Source organism: Pempheris klunzingeri, chromosome 23 (assembly GCF_042242105.1).
Source record: "Pempheris klunzingeri isolate RE-2024b chromosome 23, fPemKlu1.hap1, whole genome shotgun sequence".
NCBI classification, from domain to species: Eukaryota; Metazoa; Chordata; class Actinopteri; order Acropomatiformes; family Pempheridae; genus Pempheris; species Pempheris klunzingeri.
In genome coordinates this window covers 15,266,903-15,288,335 of record NC_092034.1, presented here as the reverse complement: position 1 = coordinate 15,288,335, position 21,433 = coordinate 15,266,903, and the positions used below count along the sequence as shown (strand labels likewise).

Sequence of the window (21,433 nt, the reverse complement as noted above, 5' to 3'; positions counted from 1 at the left end):
GCAGCAGTATTTTATTGTGATAAATGACCGTAAACTGTCAACCCCTTGACAGAGTGTAGAATGATTCCACATCCGTTTGCATGTGCACATTATTAACTGTACGTACACGTCACTTTTGTCTGTTTTGTTGCTTTTATCTTAATCGTTTCTTCATGTGTGTTTAGTTGTTTGAAGCAAAATTTAAAGGTCCAACGAGGAAGGTTTTTTTTTTGCATTTTTAACGCTTTAGTAAAAAAAGGACAGCTTAAGAGTGTCAGGAAACACAGGTGTGACACAGAGGATGGCTCTGCTGTAAGGACAAAGTCTTAATTGTATGTGAGCTGAGGACACCCCTGCATTTCTTTACTAGTGTTAGATAATACATGTCAAAGACAGAAGCAGATGAAGACAAATTACAGGTTTACAACAGAAAACAACAAAAAGACCAACATATAAGAGATCAAAATATGCATTCAGTATACTGTCTGTCATACAACAAGGATGTGGCAGAATGAGGCCAACAACTGAACTGAAAAAACAAGACTAACCTTCAGATGCTGTGTGGCTGCTGTCGGTTATATCAGAGATGATTTTGATTGGTGGAGGCTGAATGCAAAACTCTCCAAACACCACGTCCTCATCAGAGCTTCTTCTTCACACGGACGCTGCAAATAAAAGCCCACCACATTATCATCAACGTCTGCCTGGATCTGTGTCGTCATCCGGCTGCAGCTTCTCTCACCTTGAGAAAAGATCTGGTTGCAAGAAGGAGACGACCCACGCAACGTTCAGGAGAGCCAGAATGATCTGAACCACCCAGCGTATGTTTCTCATTTAGTTCCATTTAGTTCTTTTTCACTGTTCCATGTGTATAAAGTCTTGTTCCATTGTTGCCAGCCGGAGAACTGGAGGGAAAGAGCTCTGCAAAGATGACTGTGAGGTTTATCCTCGAGGCCCCACCGCCATTCACAGACAGAAATATAGCTCAAAAGGTTTCATTTTTTTATTCAACTATTCCCCACATTCTCCAACACATCGTCACATTCAAGTATCAATGAATTCATCGGTTGAACTGAGGCTGACAACGTCTTGCTTATCTTTTATTTCAGTTCATTAAATAGAGGAAAAGTTGTTAATTATCGGATGTGGTTCATGCAGACTCTCCACTCTCTATTAAAGGTATAAAATACCCCAAAAGCTATTCTTGTAACCAGTTATAAGAACATTTCATGTGTTTATTGATGAACAGTTTTGTCTTTTATGAAAACATATTATTACGACTATGCTTTATTGTAACTTCCATTGATGTCGTGTCTATACAGCAGCCTCCATCCATGGCGGCTTACAGGCTTTAGTTGTGGACAAATACAGCCACACTGTAGTGTGTATAAGCCATTTATTGAATTCTTACATCCTGCCTATAAATGTTAAAAAGGGAGGGTGACTGAGAAGCGGTCTAAAAAAGAAGCGGGTGCAGTCTACACATTAAAACTAGCAAAGCCTCCAACACGCTAGGACATGATGCAAGAATAACAATCTATTTTTTTCTGACTTCCTAATAAAAAGGAAACAGCCTGCTCACTCAAAAGTGCATATCAAGTCGACATCGATCAAATCTGCTTAAAAAAGGAAAAGGAAAAAAATGCGTGAGAGACACAAACTTTGAAAATGTTCACATGTGTTTGAGTCATTTGATTTGAGCGGGTCGGGAAAGGAAATGTAATGCCACTCTTTTCCTTACAAGTGATTCATGAACTAAAATAAATCTTTTTCCTCATTATTTTTCTCCCGCTTCATTTTTTCATAGGCCTTCACAGTATGGATAGCCCATCGAGCACGTGGATGAACACAGTAGAGGTGGTTGTTAACTGTGTGAAATCTGTAGAGAGAAAACAGGATGAGGGCCCCTGTCAGTCCAAACCTTTGCAGTAGCTCAAAAATACACTGAAAATTATATCTTGGCCTGTAATACATTTATTCATTAACAAATAAATAGATCATCAAGTGTTTTAGAGAAAGGACTAAGTGTCTGCATATCGTTGCTAGCATGACAACATTATAGCTTGTACTTACATCAAAGCCTGTACACAGGGAGGGGAGGAGCGCTGTATGATGTATCCCTTTATCGCTTCAGTAATTGGGGAATTGGTGACTGTTATGCAGCACTTAGTCAGAGTTCCTTAAACAATAACATTTTAGTTAATTGAATGCCACCAGCAGTCAAAGACAACACATTATCTAGGCTCAGCTGCAGACAACTAAAGAAATGTCAGACGTGTTGAAGGCAGAAACTCACGAGCAGCTCTTGTCTGGTTCTGCTGGATCCTTTCCTGGACAGGAGCTTTTGTCTGATGGGCCACCGTGACGAAAGCAGCTGCTGAGCTGTTGCTAGAAATCAACCCAGAGGCTGTGGTGACCCCCGAGGAGGTGAGTCCCAGCTCAGGAGGACTAGCTGGAGTTGTGTCACCCCGGTGTCTAACGGATATGAGCACAAAACCCATGTGAGACCATGTGCACACTTCAGGGAGACAACACGACACAATACACAATACAACAGCAGCAAATGGAAGGCTTTTCCCCGAAGGTCACGAAGTAACGTTACATTATCACGATTGTATTATCGTGCAATGACTTTTTTTAAACATCCCAAAGATCCAGAACTTACATAACATGTAGAGTAATGGCAGAAAAGTAGACTTCCACATCGACACACAGCTCCATGTTGGGAAACGTCATGCTAGAGAGAAAACATGACAATAACAGAAACATGTCATCTGTTGTGTATGTGGTGACATGAAGAATGCAGCTGATACTAAAACATGTGACACTGCTGCCAGCTATATAGATGCTGCTGCTGCTGCTGCTTCTATTACTGCTAGTTTCACCTTTATCACCACCGAATGCAGCTGTGAATGCAACAGTAACCACTGACTTACATGACCTTGGGTTCACATCCTGGTGCGGGAGGTCTGAGCTCTATCTGTGACAACTTGGAAGAGTCCAGATCTTTTTGTAGCATATTAGTCTTGTTGCACTGACAGTCGCGCTGGATTTTGATGGAGGGAATTTCGTGCAGTGTGAAGTTGCTCTCCGTGCTCCCTGTTAAATAAAATACAGTACTAGCAAATGGACTGCAAAAGTTTTTGCACCCACACACCCAAAATATTTAAAAAAAAATAGGGCCAAAGTTTAAAAATAGGCTACTGGAGCTTTTTTGTTCCAATATGCAGTATTCACTTACCAGTTATTACGGTGGCAGAATACTATAGTTGTTTGCATAATATTTGAATATTTTAAATGATCCTGTTTTAATGCAGAAATCTGAATGTGTTCAGGGTTGATTTGTTTCCTGTCATCTCTTCACTATAGTTATCTATCTAAGGCATAAAATACGCCAGAAATAATTTTAAAGAATTTCCAGCATGTTGTTCTCATCAACAGTAATACTCTTTAAAACTAATGATTAACTCCTATGGAACAAAGGAGCATTCTTAAGTGCTGTCTACATATTTAATGAATGGTTTATGACATATTATCTTTTTTTTTTTCCACTTACAAATAAAACCATTAAGCCAGCGGTAAAAGGAAATGAGCAAAGAATGCCAAACACTTTTTGTCTTATATATCAAGTCATGAAGTGGCTGTGAAGGCCAGACGAGGTGCTCACCTCCAGCTGTTGTGTTGGTGCTGTTGGTTCCATCAGAGCTGACGTTGACTGAACGCACAGGTGATGTCCAGTTCATGTCAGACTGAAGCTGAATACAAAACTCTCCAAACAGCCCCTCTTCATCAGAGCTGTCAGAGCTTCTTCTCCGTACGGACACTGCGGATCAACACACACACACATAATATGAGTTCCCAGTGTTCCAGAACTACTACTGCTGCCACACCACGACTTCTGCTGCTACAGTAAGTCGTAGGATGTCAACAAAGTGCAGCAGAAAACAGTAAATCATGTCACATTTAGGGTCAACTACGCCTCTCTCACCTGAGAAAGGATCTGGTTGTAAAAAGAAGACGATCCATAAGATGTTCAGCAGAGCCACGCTGAGCTGAGCCGTCCAGTGCATGTTTCTGTCTGCTCACACACAGAAGCTTCACTCCATCAGGGCTGGAAGCAGCGAGGGACACACAGACGTGCTGCAGAGAGACAAGACAACATCACAACCTCAAAGACTTGAAAGTCACTTCATCTGTAGGTCCATCTGTCGGTTTATCAGCAGTACATGTCGGGAAACATGCAGGATGTACCAGAGGGCAGGGCTCTGTGTGTGTGTGTGTGTGTATGTGTGTGTGTGTATATGTGTGTGTGTGTGTGGAGGAGTTATGATATAAATCACCTTCAGGGAAATACACCAGAGGACTGGGAGATTGGTAAAATGCTGATTTTTAAGCCAGTGGTTAATGTTAATGTTAGGTTAAGGTTAGTTTTAGGCTAAAGTTAGTTAGTCTAAGGTTAGTGTTAGGCTAGAATAAAGAGTAAAAAGATGTGCAGCCTAGAGGGCCCCATCAGAATAACAACAGACCTTTCACACACAAGTTTAATCCTAATCAATGAATGAATTAATCCAATTGAAACTGTTTTTTATTAGATATTGTATTTAAATTACACATGATCAACGTGAAAACAAATGGATTTACATGTTGAATGAACTGAATTTTAAAATTGAATAGCAAGATGAATTAGAATCATTGTGCCTAATTTATTAAAGTTATTATTTTGTCATTAAATACATTATCTTGTGTGCACAAATGGCCATCTAACACAGGACACGTGTCCTGCTGACACAAACTAACAAATGATCGTGCCAGAGACAAGTTAATCATTTGTGTGCATACGTTATCTACAAAGAATAATGATAAGCACAAAGTGGGCTCCGTAGACCCCAGAGTCAACGGTCAAACAAGGGTATTCAAATTCTAACTTGTCACTACAATGGAAAGAGCCACTCCTTTGAAAGCGTATTAGCTGGTTTTAAGTGACTTTATCTGAGGCTTGTTTCCTGGTGCAGATCTCAGCACAATCTCTGATGATGTGTGATGAAGAGTGTTGCTGACATTTGATCACATTCTGCTCAAGACAAGTTTAACCAGCATGTAGGGTAAGTGGAATATTTTTGGTGTCCATCAGGTGATTAAGATGTGACGGCATGAAGGAGACAAAATAAACTGATAAACTGAGGGAAAAGACAGACTTGACCTTCAGCTGTTGATTTCTAGTACACAGATTCAAAATGACTGGTAGGCACAAAAACGTGTAGTAGATCATCTTAGTTACAGGACGTGAACATGCTGTGTGCTTATTCAGAGTACCGGACTACATTACAGACAGGATCCCTGCAGAGAAACGCCCGTAAGCCATCATGCTGTCAGTTGATGGAGGGTTTGAACAGCAGCAGACTGTCACACCAAAGTGCCATAAACACAAGGATGTAGTAGTTTCTCTTCAGTGATGGGCAAAGCCGTTCTCTTCAGTGTTCATAAGCACTAGAGTAGATTCATTAATAGGATACTATATAGGAACTAGCACACAGCCAAACAGTGTATTCTTCAACAGACTCCATTTCTAATTCTTCATGTTTTAGGAGTCTTTTAACTTCCTCCTGATCTTGTTGGTCTGATTGGGTTCCATGTTGAATGTTCAGTGAACGAGCCACTGACGGTCTTCAGCCACAGGTTTCACCGTGCACTCTAAACTGTTAACTCTGGCACACAGTCAACAAACGGAGAGCCCCCACTAGAGGGGACTGTTACCCTGCCTGATGACTCCCACCGAGGGACTGCAGAGTGGAAATATCTGATGCAATATGTGTGATGTTCATTTTGCAAATGAGAGGTTTATTCTCATTCTGGGGATGTCATGGATGTATTATAATACGTCCACAACCCAAAGAGATTCAGTTTCCTATCTTATATTGAAGGGTTTATGATCTACATGTTCTTTTTCTACTCTGTTTTGACATTTTCTCCAAAACGTCACTATCCTTGTGAATTGTTGCACAACATTATGTTTCTGTCAAAGCCAGACTGACAGCTGCTGTGGGTCCTTCGGTGCACACAGCTGCTTCATCAGGTCCAGGCTTTTTGGTTTGGAGTCATCGTCACACATCTGTCAAACTATCAAAAACACCTCTCAGCAGTCCGGTCCAACTCAAAGCTGACTATGACCCCCTTAAAGGCAGGGTATGCAACTTATTTCAGTTGCGGTCAATGAATGAAACGGTTTGACCCAAAAATGAGGAAATCAATTTTGAAAACGGTGTCTTTGGTTTAGCTTTAATAAAATGACCTACCTGTGAGCACATACACTGCAAATGCACTCATTGGACATGACCAGAGTCTAACACAAGGCTGATTATGGCGTTGACCCAGCCTTTAAGGAGGTCATGGCGCAGACTGAAAAGCTGGAAGAGGTCGTCAGTCCTCGACTAGAGACCCGGCGGTGGAGCCGTGGTGGCATGTCTTCTTCTTCACTACCCAGGCCAGCAGTAACGTTAGTCAGGCAGCACGCTCATATGTTGTGGGGGTGAGGCTCCATAGGGAGGCCTGAAGGGAGGAGGAGGGGTATTTTCAGTAAGGTCCTTTTAAAATCTAGCTGCTCTTCCTGGTTTTTCCATTGTTACTGAGCCCCACTTAAATATATAATTGAATAAACGCATCTCAAAACGAATGCCAACAAAAAGTCCCAATCATAAGCTACATAAAGTGGATCTTGTGTTGGATTGCATTAGACCGCACAGGTGTACCTATTATTAAGTACCTATTATCGTAGCTGTCCACTCACCATGATGGTCGGTGTGGGGACTCGGACAGAAAGGTCTGGGAAATGCACATCAGCTCCACCGCTGAGTCCTGCACACAATGATGAGTCATCCGACGACGATCGGCCCAAAGTGGCTCTTTGGCAGGAATCTCACCCTGATCAAAGACTTCTTTTAGTTTTAGAATTTGTGCATCGCCAAATTGTGTCAATATTTATCTCAAATGTACTATTCATCTACATATGAATGCTTCTTAGCTGTACTGTTTCATCATTGTCGTTACACTATTCTTATTATCAGCATTGTTCTTATTAACTCTGGATCAATATCTACTTTATTATCTTGGTTTTAATTCTAATTGTGTAAAAAATCTAATATTTTGAAAGAACTCAGTGGAGTCCAGTGGAGGTTTTCTGTGGCACAAAGGGATTCAGACAGCTTGCTTCAAAGCCCGGGTGCAGTTTCAGATTCTCCCCCGGGGCCCTGAACACATCCACCTCTCTTCTCTTTAAAATACCCCCCAAAAACTGTTTCAAATTATTTCCAGATTTTGTTCAACAGGACAGAGAACACATTTTACAAAGCTTTCGTGCTGTTTATCACAATCAACAAACAAGAGCAAAGGAGCCGCATATCAATCATTATTCATCTAATAATCCATCTGATAATGGAGTCATTATTTCATTCAGAAAATCAGGCATCACATTGAATAGTGAAGCTGACTCCTCACAGCTTTTCCATTCAGTTTGGATCCATTCTGTCTTTATTTTCAGCTGACACCACGACGCCATGTGTTGTACATGTGTGCGTACAACTACTCACCTTGAATACACCACTATTGCGCGATCTATGTTTATGGAGCTGCTGCTGTCATTTCCTTCCACCTGGATGAAGAAAAAGAAACGAAATAGTGATCGACACCAGCTGCCAGCAACATATTAGGTACATGTTGTTGGTTTTAATGTTTGATGGGTTTAAATGTGCATGACGGGGGTAGCAATAGAAATTCAGAGTTTTAAAAAGCTTTAAATGGTCGAATCAACAAAACAAAAACTTTTTGACTCTTTCTTGTATTGTCTTGGATACAACATACATTAAATTTAGAAAAATATTTTCAGAGATCGCAACCTGTAAAAACATCAGAACCTGCTTTTACTCCATCACTCGATCAACTGAAATCCTCTGATGTGCTTTCACGAGCTCTTTCCTTTGTATCTGAGTTACAGGGGAAAAAAGATAAACCACTTAAAATGCGGTTGGCCAAGTGAAGTCCACAAATCCATTTCCCACGTGGATCAATACAGGACCCTCTACCAGTAAGTGTAAATAATGTGTAGAGAGAAAATAGGAGTAGAGCCCTGCTTATTACAGGTTTAATGCTAGCTGTTGACAATGTGATGCTACCGAGCCGCCCTGTGTACACACTACTTTATTATATATTCCCTTGTTCATTAACATACAAGTGTTTGTCAGTGCATCATGTGAAGTGTCTTAGAGAAACGATCAAACTAAAATGTCCTCCACCTTCCAACAGAGAAAACTAGTTAAATAACTGGTAAGATAATCAAGCAAAGATTAAATACTGCATATAACAAATAACAATATAATTCACTGTTGCCCATAAAGTTGGAATCAAATGTTTTTCTCCCTCTTCTCATGAAATGATTGTGACAGTGTGATTTATTCTTGATAAATAAAGTGTATATCTTCTCAACTTTATTTATCAAACTCTTCCAAACATCACAGTGAAACTTAAACCACAATTAACCTTTGCAAACTGTGTATTCAGTGTATTTGGATGTGCCAAGATTTGCATTTAAACAGGGTCCACATCTGCTGGGTGTGTATTTGTCTTGTTGAACTCACAACCTTGTCGACTTTGATTGACTTGAAGCTTCCGTGCAGTGAGAGGCTCCTCCCCTCGCTCGCCGTAGGAAATACATGTAGACTTTAGCTAGCAGGTCCTACTGGAGCCAATCAGATCTACTTCACAGGAGGTGGAATATCATAAAAGTGTTGGTTAAATTGGACAGGAGAATTTCTGCAGCAATGGCTGACATATGAGTGATAGGGAGCACAATGTATGAACAAACTTATGAAAAGTATGGTTTAAGAAAACAAATGACATTATACATAAATATGAAATACATGAAATACATAATGACAGCTGAATATATAGAATACTTCTACTATAAACTATAAACTCTCCAAACAGACCGTCTTAGGATGTCATAGGGGTTATTACTGATGATAATTGTGACATATTTATGCAAGAATAAAACAGTAGAAGATATTTTCAGTGGAGTTTCTCTCACCTGAGAAAGGCTGTATGTGTCCCCGTGGGCAGTGGGATATAAACTGCAGAATGGACAGAACACCACAGACACCACAACAAACAGGCTGATCGTTGCTTGTGTGATAGAGTGTCTGCTTGTTCAGTTAAAACACACACCTACAGAACACTATTTTAGTTTATTTCAGCAGCTATCCACCTTGTAGCTGTTCAGGGTTTACAGGAAGTACAGATTGCTGATGTTTTCCACGCTACATGCATGTTCACCATATTTTTGCCGTCATACTATTTTTGCAACATTTAATTATAATGTGTGGAGAGATCTCAGGAGGCTGAAGCTCCCTCAAAAGGAAGCACGTTTGAAATAGCCTGCTGAATCTGAACGTAACTTAAGCTTTGCCCCTCTTTGGCCATCACTCTTTACACGACACTAAGAGTCAGGGGTCACACGAGGCTCGGGGCGCAGTGGTGCTTTAATTAAAGGCTAACATTAGCATGCTAGCATCCCTCCAATGACAATGTTAACAGGAAATGTTTCCCACTGTGTAGTCAGGCAGTAAACTTCAGACATATTAGTCTTCACCTGCATTAACAGACGCAGGCTGTTGATCACATAATTGAGCCTCAGTAATTGCACATTGAGCCAAACCTACTGAACTCTACTGTCAGTCTCCTCAGAGCAGAGGAGGGGCTGCTTTCTTAGAATATTGTCTTACCGCCCAAATAGTGCAAAAAGCACCACTGCCCCAGAGAAATGCCTCAGGCCTTACCAGACCGTAAGACTTTGTGGAACAGATCGGAGAGAATGGAGAAGAAGATATATCAAGTGTGAAGGCAAACTGTTTATTTCTTTGGCTTTTAAAATACAGTGTTGCATCCAAGAGCAATGACAGACAGAGAGGAGAAGGCTTATGCAGGCTCACTTTAACAGATTTTCACATTAATACCAGGTTGTAACATGCATTTCATCCTGCATGATGTGATACGATGAAGCAAAACAAAAGCCACGAATAAAGTAGCTCGAAGGAGGACGAGGAGGCGGCTGGTTTAAAAGGTCTTTTCGTCCAGGCTTCTCATGATGGTCTCGACCCAGGAGAGACTCGGGTCCACGCAGATGTGACGAGACTTCTGTGTAACCAGACTGAGAGGAGGGAGGGGAAAACTTTAGTGTTTAGTGTTTTATTAGTTATCATCTTAAAGAAAGATATATACAAAGTAGAACATAGTAAGTAGAGACCAAAATTAGGGTTTATAACGAATAACAAATTCAAGATTTATTCAATTCACTGTTTATCTAATGAGGAAATGAAAATGTGTATATAATTATCTATAATAGTAAAAATGACGTGTGCAGCATTTATGAATTTTTGTATGGAAAAATGTATGGATTTTTTTTTTTTTTTTTTTAAATGTCCATAACTTGTAATTATTTTAGATCATTGTGTGAAACATATTGAGGGCAAAGTAAAGTGAGTGTTCAGCACTTACATGGCTCCAGTCTTCGAGCAGCGGTAATCAGTCATGTAATATGAGCGGATGAGGTTTTTGTTCAGTCTTCTTGGGTAGTACTTGAAGCAGCACTCGTCAGGACCTCCTGCAGAACCTGAGGAACAGCATGGAAAAGAATGTTCCGTCAGACCGTTGGAGAAATAACCTGTAACACAGTAAGTCGACACGATCAGATCTTACTGTTGCTCATCACTGAGGACAGCAGAGCAGCTCCCAGGATGCAGAGCAGAAGGATGCGACTGTTCCTCATGATGGCTCGATATGTCCGATGGTCAGGTCAGTAATGCAGCTGCTCTTCACCTGCAGTAAAGGGCTTCTCAGCGACAGATGCGCGGTGTTACGTTTATCAAGATCAAAAGGGTTTAGGAGAAAAAAAAAGGTGTCATTGGTGTGGAAGAGGAGGCGGCGGCTGTGGTTTCAAGGGGACTGAAGTTGCCTGTGACAGAAACTTTCCACTTAGTATTTCGAAAAGGTGAGGGTAGACTGCAGAGGATGCACTTGTGGTTAGCCCAGAGATGCAGCTCAGAGCAAAGAGTAGCAAAACCAGTCGCCGCAATCGTTGCACTGGCCCTAAAAACTCTTTAGTCATTATAGAATAAAAGGCGTCCAAGGAGAACAAAAGGGCTCCCAGTTTTCCAGCATCTACAAGATGACAGACAGAAGTGCTCAGCAGTGACTGGCGTTACGTCCCCCGCTCTCATTCTCAATCAAACGCCCAAGATGCCGTAGCGACTACTAGAAGTAGTTCAATTCTGAATTTTTAACAAAAATTTAAGAAACATGTTGATTTACAAATTGTTCTTCTCCACATTTGCCCTTTGAAGCCCAAACACCAGATCCAATTTCCCATAATGCACTTGATGAAAAACAAGCAAACAACCCCACTGGCGTCGTCGGGGTGATTTCCTCAGACCTTAGAGAGCCCACTGCAGAGCCACAAAGACTTTATACAGCTGTTTTCACACGTGGATTTGTACTGAAGAAATTGGTGAAGTGCTCCTTTAGCACAGAGCATCATTCACTGAGAGTCAAAGAGCTGAGGGGTAGAACAGTAACACAGGAATGCATAACCAGAATGCAATGCTGCAACAAGGCTTGCTATGTTTGGCTTAAAGCTGCACTTCTCTTTTTATATTAACAAAATGAGTGACAGTGACGGGGGGGGGGGGGGCGCTCAGAGGGACTAACCCACGGAGAATGTTTTGCTCTTCACGTTAGGAAGTCTTCAGTGTTTTTGTGCACTGCCTGTAAAAAGTGAGCAAAGAAAGAGCGAACTGCTCCCCGTTGAATATGTACACCTCTTTATTTTAATAAAACCATTGTTTATATACATTTCAAGTGAGATACAGCTGCATGGTAACCCTGTGCTGTCTCCATGTATGTCTATCAGTCCTCTACAGTACACGGGTCTCTGAGGGGAAACAAACAAAAAGACAATTCATAGCAAACAGAACCCAGAAAAGAACAAATATCCAGCGAATCAAACAGCAGATTACACTTTTACTCAAATGTAGTTTGATTGAAGTCTGTTTGTGACTGCTGTGGATCGTACAGTGTGTGCTCTAAGATGGAGGGGGCAGGAAGCAGGTAGTGTTGGTAGAGCTGGGAGGGTCAGTGGATACACAAGCCAGCCGTTAATGTAACAACTAGTAACTAACAGATCTCATTCTGAAAATTCTGATTAACCACATATACACATGAAACACACACACACACACACACACTTCAGTTGGGTAACTACTTAAAGCACAAAAACCAAAAAGAAAGAAAAATAAATGGACCAACAACCCTTTTAAACCTGCGAGTGATGACAAAGTGGTGATATGAGGCACAACTCAAAGGCTTCCATGTATGTGCAAAAAGCTTTATTGCAGTCCTGCAGTGTGTCACCACACACTGGTGCAGCGGGGGGAGGGAGGGGGGCTAGTCGAGAGGGGAGATGAGAAAGTGTGCAGCGTGGTGCTCAGCTGATGTCAACACACACCGACGGCGCCTGTTAGCGGGATGATGTACGAATGAAAGGCGCTTCCTGTTTTGCTGTGGTCCAGAAAGCACACACAGACACCACTAACATGACAAAAAGGTAGTCCATCACACATGGAGATCAGTAGCACAGCACATCGGGTGAAGCAGGTTCACGAGTAAAAAACGGGACGGTTACTGTGTTCACGCTGACAAGCGTCGTTTCTCCACTCTGACCCAATGAGCAGGTGAGAGCAGCATGACGAGAAGACTTCACACTAACGTGGCATCAACAGTGAGACGGCGCTTCACTGTTCTTGTTTCATCATCAAGAAAATGTATCGTACTATGTTTGCACAGTCCAGCCCACGGTATGTTAGCTCATCACCACAGTGCTGGTAATACACGACCCCACCCACTGCTGGTCAGGATGACACATTAACCACAGAGTGAATGCAGCGTCGGGGGGGGGGAATAACAAGAGCCTGCCACCCAAACAAGCAATTTTACTGCTACCAAGCGTTGCTTTGCTTGGCCTGAGCTGATCGAGGACATCACAGTGTCACTAGACGACGTCCTCAAGTTGCTCGCTTGGTTTGATCAACCATCCCATTAATGAACATATTCAATGTTCTATCAAACAAGACACAAAAAATACAAATAAAGCAGCAAATCCTCACGAGTGAGAAGCTGGAACAAGGGAATGTTTTGCATTCGATACCCAGCGCGTCCTGTGTTGCTTCCGAGCAGAGGTTCTCTGCTGTGAGGCCTCTCCAGGCGGATGCGGGGGAGTTGAAGGGGGAGTGTGGATGGAGAGGTGGTAGGCAGAGGGTGCTGCGTGAGATGATGAGAACAGGTGCGGGCTGGTGTTCTAAAAAGAACTGGAGCAGCAGCTGTGGCTCGCGGCTCATGAGTCATAACTCAGTCAAATTTAAAACACACGGACATGATAGGCATATTGTAGGATTCAGTGTGACTTCCAGTTCCCTAGGATATCATTAAGTCACGAATAAACATCCCATAAATCAGCTTGGAAATTAAAGAAAAAAAAAAAAAGACCTCCTTATGAGAGCAGAACTTGCCTGAGAATCATCATGTTTTTAAGTTTTCTTCAGTTTCAAAGTAATCCAGTGATCGTTGCCTGCACATCCTTGTGTACACTGTAAACAGGAACTGCTAATAACTAATTCAGCATATTCTTCATGTGCCATTCTGCCACAATGATCCCCACATTGACAGCATAGTGGCCGAACCTTCTTGAATATCGCCTGTCTTAGTTACGCTGATGTACAAAATGAATGAATGAAGTGATCTGCCTCTATTGCACTTTTAATCCTTCAGGCACACAGGCTAGTACATGAACAATGCCACTCGAGTCACAGCTTCTTGCCTACGCTTCAGTGTTGTTTAAGATCAAGCAAGGAGGCACTCCAGACAAGTTTGGGTGAGGCCCAGCAGTAACCCTTCATTTGACCGGAACAAGTCCCATCGTCCTTTTGATAAATATTAAATAAATTAAGAATCTAAAGACGTCACACTCACACCAAGACATCAGGGATCAGAACACCAACAGGATGAAATGTACTTCAAACATTAAGGGCAGGGGGAGGCCATGTCTGACACTGTGCAGTGTGTCAAACAGCCACTTAACTCATTATTTACTCCAGTTTCATTGACAAGAACATACTGTAAAACACATTTTACAGGCAGCCTATCGCCTCTTTTAAGACGGTTCAAACATTTCCTTTCATGTAACAATGCAGCGCTTTGTCTTCGGGTGTTTAACCGACAGCGCAAAGGGTCGTGTGCATCTTCGGCTTTAACTGAGAGGTGACTTCGTGGAATGGTTCGAGAAACAGGCTTGTACTGACAACTGAACTGCACACAGGCCAAGAGACACCACCGAGCTCAGAGGACGTGAACGAAGGAATGGACTGGGTGCAGAAGAGACACAGAAAGACACTAGCTGACGTCGTTCACAGGTCTGACTCTGGAGGTGTCACTCTAGGACTTTCCCTGACTGTTATTCTTTAGAGAGTGGGGAGTTGAAGATGGAAAACATAAAGAAATAGCTAAACTTAAAGAAAAGACAGGTGGAGCTGGAGGCAGAAAGAGTTGACAGCAGAGAAGCGGAGGAGGATTTGAGCGGTAACTGCTATCTGCGTGGTTTCCTCTGGTCTGCGGAGACCTGGTTGGTATGTGTGTGTGTGGGAGTGTGCGATACATTCTTCAGCCTCCACCAGCTACACTTTCCAGTCCATTGCTGGGTCTCTGAGCAGAGCAGAGGAGGGGGTGGTGGGAGATATATAAGGCCTCGTATTCCTTTAGAACACCCCTCCCTCATCACTGACAGACCACCCTCCAGAGTCCTGGGTCCAGTTAGAGCAGTGACACGGCTCTGGAGAGGTTTATCACAGCGGCTACAACCAGATGTGTCCCGTTGAAGTTGAGCAAAGGTCTTTCTCAGGTGCATCCGGCTTGCTTAGAGTCCATTTTTCTGGTTGAGTCCCTTAGTATGTGACGCTTTTCCTCTGATCTCAGCTTAGCGCTTCAGCACCGGGCTGCCTCGCTCCTGATCCTTCTGTAACGCCTGCAGGACCTGAGCAGACGGAAGGGGGTGCAGTTAAAAAAACATGTTAGCAACAGTATCAAGCAAAAACCTGCCAGGGGTAGGTAAAGCTGCAGCACCCTACCTGCGCCCACTTCCTGTTGCGGCTGGTCATGTGAATTGCGGCAATGTGCTGGAAGAGCTGCTCGGCAGGAATGAGGTCGGGCAGGCGCGTGAGGAACTGCGCCATGTGGATGAAGTCCATGGAGGTGAGGACGTCCTGGTAGAGACGCAGCAGGCCCAGCCCCGTGCGGAACAAGAACTCCTCGTTGTCTCTGCAGAACACGTCCCACACCCGACAGGCCAGGTCCAGCGGCAGAGACTTGCTGTACAGAGTGAAGATCCTGGAGGGAGAGGGACGACGCGCTTAAAGGATAACTTCTGGATTTTCTAACCCTGGAGTGTAGTTTTCCATATTTTGGGTTTGACGTGACTGCCTACAATGGCTGTAATGTAATCCTTCAGGGAAACTGCCTGATCAAAGCACAACCACTAAAAATGCTCATTTCTGCCACTGACAGGCTCAGATTGTTATTTGAAGTGTCTGACAACACTGTGGAATGAATCTCAACAGAAACAGACCTGTAAGATCCTTTTTGCTTAACCGTGAAACAACCGTTATACCATTCTCTTCAGTCATTTAACCTCACAGAAGACCCGCCAACAGAGTAGGGATCCTTTCTGTAACGTTGTTAGAACAATAATCTGAGCCTGTTAGTAGTGAAAACAAGCACTTGTAGTAGATGTACTTTGATGATTTGAGTTGCCACAAAGGATAACAGCTGAGGTAACCAGCTGAGACAATCTACTGGGCCAACACTTTTTGTTCCTACCAAACCCTAAAACATTCAAAAGTAGGGCCCAGGTTCAAAAATACAAACGCTGACCTCAGTACAGTGACTCAACTACAGAAGATGCAAAAATGAAAAGAGACAAGCACTGAATATATGTGCTACATTTGAAGCTGTGCATCAATACAGTATAGCATTAATGCACATTTCAAGGTGGGTTGCTTCTATAGTAGTATAGTATATAGTAGTACCAAATACAACTGTATAATACTGACAAATGCCCCCCCCCCCATTTATTGATAGTGACAGTTTAGTAGAGACAGGAATAAGTGGTTAGAGACCAAACAGGCACAGACCCCTGTCCACACTGGCAGCCTGCCCTGTTTACTCAGAAACCCACCTGACAGTGAAACCTTCACAGGCTCAATGTGAGAAAGGCCACACATTTGACAGGATGGAGAACAAAGTGCACCATGCATGTAGGTGGAGTGTTACTCCTCCTTCACATATATATATATATATATATATATATATATATATATATATATATATATATATATATATATATATATATATATATATATATATATATATATATATATATATATATATATATATATATATATATATATATATATATATATATATATATATATATATAAAATATTGAATCTGTGAAATGACACAATGGTAAGCATTTCAAAGGGCTCCTTTTAAGGTATTAACACTGTGGTTTATGTGGACAACAAAGGAAATGAGGTAGAAAGGACACAGAACACCAAAAAAAAAAAAAAAGACTCACCAGTCGATTAAATAAATATCCGGAGTCAGGTTATTTTTCTTGAAATGTGCAAAGAGCTTTGGTAGGTTTTCTTCAAAGAACACTTCAAATGCTGAAAAATAGGTCAACATCTGTAGAGAAAAGAGAAGGTGGTTTTATAGAATACATTTCACGCAGAAACCACATTGTGTTCACTCAGCAGGCCAGTGAGTCTTCAGTAGAAGTGAACCAGCAATTTCTGCACAATTTATGGCAAAGTAACCAAAACACTGAAATCAGAGCTGCGACGACAGAATATTTATCAGCAACAGGTCTGATCGTTGACTAATTGTTTTCCAGTCGTTTCAAAAAAAATGGCCAAATAATCTGGTTCCAGGTTCTTAATTGTGAAGATCTGCTTGTTTCCTCTATAATTTTAAACTAAATATCTTGTATCAGTTCTGTCAAACAAAATAAGACACTGGAAGAAGTCACATTGGCCTCTGGGAAATTGTGACTCAATTTGCCGACATTTGATAATTGAGAAAATAATCAACAGATTAATTGATAATGAGAACGATGATTTGTTGCAATGATGGTCTCAGCTTAAAACAGCAGAGACAAAAATAAACTATTTAAAATGTATTGTGTCCTATATTGTAAGTGTTGTTATATTGGTTTGCACTCTTGACTATGACAGAATGGATTTTGTGCAAATTTGAAGAGGTAGGGTGGAAACTGCATGTGCGTGTGTGTGTGTGTGTGTGTGTGTGTGTGTGTGTACTGACAAGGCTGTGGTCGACTCTGAAGAAGGCCATCTGACAGGGCTTGTTGAGCAGGTTGGCAAAAGCTATGAAGGCATCAGCTGTGTCCAGGTTCAGGATCAGCACTGCTGCGATGAACGACATTCCCTGCACCTAAACACACACACACACACACACAGAGTGTGACTTCTGTCTCTGAATGTGAGGCCAGACAAAGACACTGGTAGCAAGTTAACACCTGATAAAGGTGAATATTACATCGCAACACCATCATCAATACTGTTGCTCATTTAAAAACACTCTAGTGTAAAACTGGAATTTACAATCACACATAGTTCAGCTTCCGTCTGGATATTTAAGCTAGAAACTGATGAAATGCTGATGCAGAAAGATACAAAGAACAAAACAAAAAAAAAAAAAAACCTACACAGAGATGAATGCATAGATTGTGTGTGTGTGTGTAGCAGCTGGAGGTTGGGGTCAGTGCAGGAAGTCACAGTCATTTCTACTGCATGGGGTTGCGGTGAAGAACAATAAGACAAACCGCAGCATCTATGAGCACAAAGCGGCTCTGAAGCGCTGCGGAGGTGCACACAGAGGTGTACAACCGAAGAGCACAGCATGACGTCAGAAACATAGTCAGAAAAGTCAAGTTCATGCTTCAATCTTCAGGTTTGATTTCAAGTATATATCATGTATCACGAGATGTTCTGATTGGGACATATGAAACAAATATGGACGAGCAGTGGAGGGGAGGGTCAGGACTGTAATGGGTCATGTGACTAGTAACTGTCCTTGGAGGGAGGAGGAGGGTGGATGGAAGGAAAAGATGGTGATGTTTGTTAACTGGGAAATCACACCTACGTGCTGCAGAAAAGCCTGTAGAGACGTTCTGAACATGAGGCAGGTATGGGGTAGCCCGCTGATTGGATGGCTGTGATGATGTGAAAGGCATGATGAGTGCTGCAGCTGCAGCGATGTGGAATTTCAGAGAAGAGTTGAGCTGACTGCTCAGTTTCAGACCCTCCACAGTTACTCCATCCATCTACCCGCTGAGTCTCGTTCTTATTACCAGCGTCACAACTGTGTGTCACAAAACTCTACTTAGGGCCCTTGACTTTTGGAAGCTTCACTAACAGCTATTTTTGGCACATTAAATACGTCTGCAACAGTGCACCTGTTCTGCCAGACCGTCTCCTCTCGTGTCATGTGTTCCACGGCACCATTCACACCGATTTGGCGTTGCAGCTGGACTGATCCCATCATTAGATGGTCTCTAGTTCTGGTCTGCCTTGGTCTCTACTCAGTCCTGTTTTATTGCCGTCGGATGTTGTGCCTGTGTCTTTCATGCTGCATTATTGTGGCCAAACATTTTATGATCCACGAGATATGAATACAATTTAAATACTAAATGATTAATAACTAGGATTCATTTGTTATTCATAATTTAATTCAACCTCAAATTTGGGCACTTTTTGCTGTGCTGAACAACAAAACCAGCCGATCTGCTACCTTCTGACACATGTGGGGTCAAACCAGTCCAATTCTTGGGGGACCTGAGCCATCCCCCTGACCTGCCCTACACCAGCACATGTCTGGCCTCAGTCACAGCCCAAGTCTCAGCTCAAACGTCAACTGGAAGAGTTTCAGTGTTAAACTCCAATATTGTCTTGCAAACATTTTTGGGTGATTTAAAAGCATACTGATGAGATGTCTGCAGCTCATTTATGGTTGATTTGGTAAGAATCCATGCTCCCTGAACATATAAGCAGAAGGAACATTGTAGATAAATGACTAGTCTTGCTTTATATGCGTTTGGACAGAGTCATTGAGCTTAGTGACAACGGGGGACTTTCCCTTCTGAAATATAGACCCAAAGAATATTGTCTACCGTCCCGCTGAGTGGAACTCAAATACCGCCAGCCGTCAGTCATCCCAACCACAATCAAGCTTTGGTTATTTAAGGTGATAACAGACTCTGTAGGCGTTATGTGGGCGATCCAAGTCTGTGCTGTGTCATTTTTAACCTTCATATTATGCAAAAAGAGCTACTGTACACCTCAAAGTTCACTTACTTTAACTAAGTTTAGTTCAGTTTTAGTTACTTTAACTGTCACTATAGCTTAATGTGTTTTGTCCTGTTTTTCTCAATTTCATATTGACACAAAAGCACAAACATGCCTCATTTAGAGACACAGGTGTCACACATGCATGAGGACCCATAAAACAACAGTGTTTTATGGGTCTACTTTCTTGGCTCTGCTCTGTGTTAAATGAAGATCACCGTTATGCTGTGTCTTGTGTGCGTGACTTACGTAGCCAACGTCTGGCCGGTAACAAGTGTATGCTCCCAGAATGCTGTGCAGCACATCATGATATGGACCGCCCTGATAATGAACAAAGAAATAATGAAGACAATGGAGCAAACAGGCCAGAAATGCACACATGCACACACTCCCTTCCCAAGAAATGCCAGTGTTAGATTTACTTTGATAGAATAATATCAGAGCTTCACTGCCTCACACCAAGGTTACCTGGGTAACACTGTATTAAACTACAAAGGCAGAATGAGAAAACAGACAAAACTCTTTTGTACAATTTCAAACATTAATATTGTCTGGGGTGGCTGAGCCTCTCTCACTGACCTGCTGGAAGATACACAGGTGGGGGAAGGTTCTTGAGATGTCCAGCTTGATCAGCTCCAGGCTCGACTCCCGATCTGATGAGCCAGCATCTGGAAGAACGGCAAAGCATTAAGAAACATGTACATAATGACCTCTAATATATTCTACTATAGGTTTTTTGTTTTAAAAAAGATGAGTTTAGTCATATTAATATGGCCAACATCAGAATATTTTCTATTTTGCCTCTACCTTCAGTTTCCGTCTCTGAGGAAGGTGCTGGCGTGGTCTTCCACTTTTCTTTTGCCCGGGCCAGACAGATGCTATACAGCTCTGCAGGGACACAGTACAGTCAATATGAGAGAGGGGAGGGAGACTAAGCCTGAAGACACTGAGCGGAGAACATGATGACTGGACAGAAAGCTCTTCAGGTGATAAAAGCATTCACCTCTTCACATTACTCTGCAGCAGGAACACTAAAGGTGATTACAAGCAACAGCTCTCCTTCCATTTCAAGAAGACGCTAGTGTTGTTGCAGTTCACGGAACCTCTCACGATGTGCTTTGACCTGGGGCTGCCCTCTAGTGAGGAGATGCTGGATCAAAATAATGAGCTGTCTGGGATGTGGCATGGAGCTCTGCACTGGTGGCCCTGACCTTGTACGGTACCCAACTCCAGCAGATTAATATTGACTGCAGACAATGGAAACTACAGGCCAAGCTGAGCAGGCTTGCTAGCAGCTGAGATGAGAAGTGACTCTAATGTGAAGATGCACTTAGTAAAAAGAGCAATTATACAGATGTCTTATAATAACAGCAACGTTTCAGACTTTTTCCTAATGAGCCAGCATTGTTATTCGATTGGGGATTATTTTTATTGGGGATAACTGTTTGATGTAAGAACCACGATTCACATATACTACCAACTGGGTTTTTTTTTGCACATTGCTAATAATGCTATGTTGACCGAATGAAAAAAAGAAAAAATGATATTGTCAGTACAGTTTTCGTCACTTTAAGCCTTGTATGTATACAGGAAATACAGAGTTAACTGCTACACCGATACACGTGTCAATATGGAGGGTTATTCTCAATGGAGATAATGATATCCTCAGGAAGTGTATGCCACATTGAATCTAAAAATATGTGCATCATGACTGTGTGTGTGCTCAGATTTGACCGAGTTATGACATTAAGAAGGACTCCATCTTTTTTAAGAACATTGTGCCTATTGGGTGCTAAAGGTCTTAAAGTACCAGCAGTACACCTCAGTACCATTAGATTTCGCAAACTTAGCAACAGTAGAAAATGGGGGGCCGCAGTCACTGAGCTGCTACTTATGAATAGACAGACATTGGGGACTGAGCTTTGTGTGTGTGTGTGTGT

The 21,433-nt window shown here is 42.1% G+C and overlaps 2 protein-coding genes and 1 long non-coding RNA gene across 3 annotated transcripts in view; all 3 read right to left on the bottom strand.

Annotated features, from left to right (window-relative positions):
- Positions 1-2,974: 2,974 nt before the first annotated feature.
- On the bottom strand, positions 2,975-4,039 carry LOC139222496 (uncharacterized). The gene is made up of 3 exons (XR_011585923.1): positions 3,968-4,039; positions 3,647-3,802; positions 2,975-3,078 (listed from the first exon to the last, which is right to left on the bottom strand). It is a non-coding gene; the product is annotated as an uncharacterized lncRNA (long non-coding RNA).
- A 5,827-nt stretch (positions 4,040-9,866) lies between these two features.
- ccl36.1 (chemokine (C-C motif) ligand 36, duplicate 1) lies at positions 9,867-11,104 on the bottom strand. Its single transcript, XM_070854330.1, has 3 exons — positions 10,723-11,104; positions 10,522-10,636; positions 9,867-10,174 (listed from the first exon to the last, which is right to left on the bottom strand). Exons 1-3 carry the CDS (start codon positions 10,790-10,792, stop codon positions 10,081-10,083), a joined length of 279 nt encoding a protein of 92 aa, XP_070710431.1. The 5' UTR covers positions 10,793-11,104; the 3' UTR covers positions 9,867-10,080.
- A 3,239-nt stretch (positions 11,105-14,343) lies between these two features.
- tbc1d14 (TBC1 domain family, member 14) overlaps positions 14,344-21,433 on the bottom strand; it is a 30,337-nt gene continuing 23,247 nt past the window's right edge. Inside the window, exons 9-15 of the mRNA XM_070854445.1 lie at positions 20,301-20,381; positions 20,073-20,161; positions 19,743-19,814; positions 17,452-17,580; positions 16,706-16,815; positions 15,198-15,456; positions 14,344-15,103 (exon numbers count right to left, since the gene is read on the bottom strand). Coding sequence (XP_070710546.1) covers positions 15,047-15,103; positions 15,198-15,456; positions 16,706-16,815; positions 17,452-17,580; positions 19,743-19,814; positions 20,073-20,161; positions 20,301-20,381 — 797 coding nt within the window. The 3' untranslated portion in view covers positions 14,344-15,046. The remainder of the gene's footprint in view (positions 15,104-15,197; positions 15,457-16,705; positions 16,816-17,451; positions 17,581-19,742; positions 19,815-20,072; positions 20,162-20,300; positions 20,382-21,433) is intronic.

Excerpts from the sequence above, each read along its gene's own strand:
- ccl36.1 (XM_070854330.1), bottom strand. The coding sequence starts at position 10,792 with ATGAGGAACAGTCGCATCCTTCTGCTCTGCATCCTGGGAGCTGCTCTG. Across the intron at positions 10,637-10,722 it reads GTCCTCAGTGATGAGCAACA|GTTCTGCAGGAGGTCCTGAC; the intron begins GTAAGATCTGAT and ends GCTGTTCCTCAG. Across the intron at positions 10,175-10,521 it reads TGCTCGAAGACTGGAGCCAT|TCTGGTTACACAGAAGTCTC; the intron begins GTAAGTGCTGAA and ends CCCTCCTCTCAG.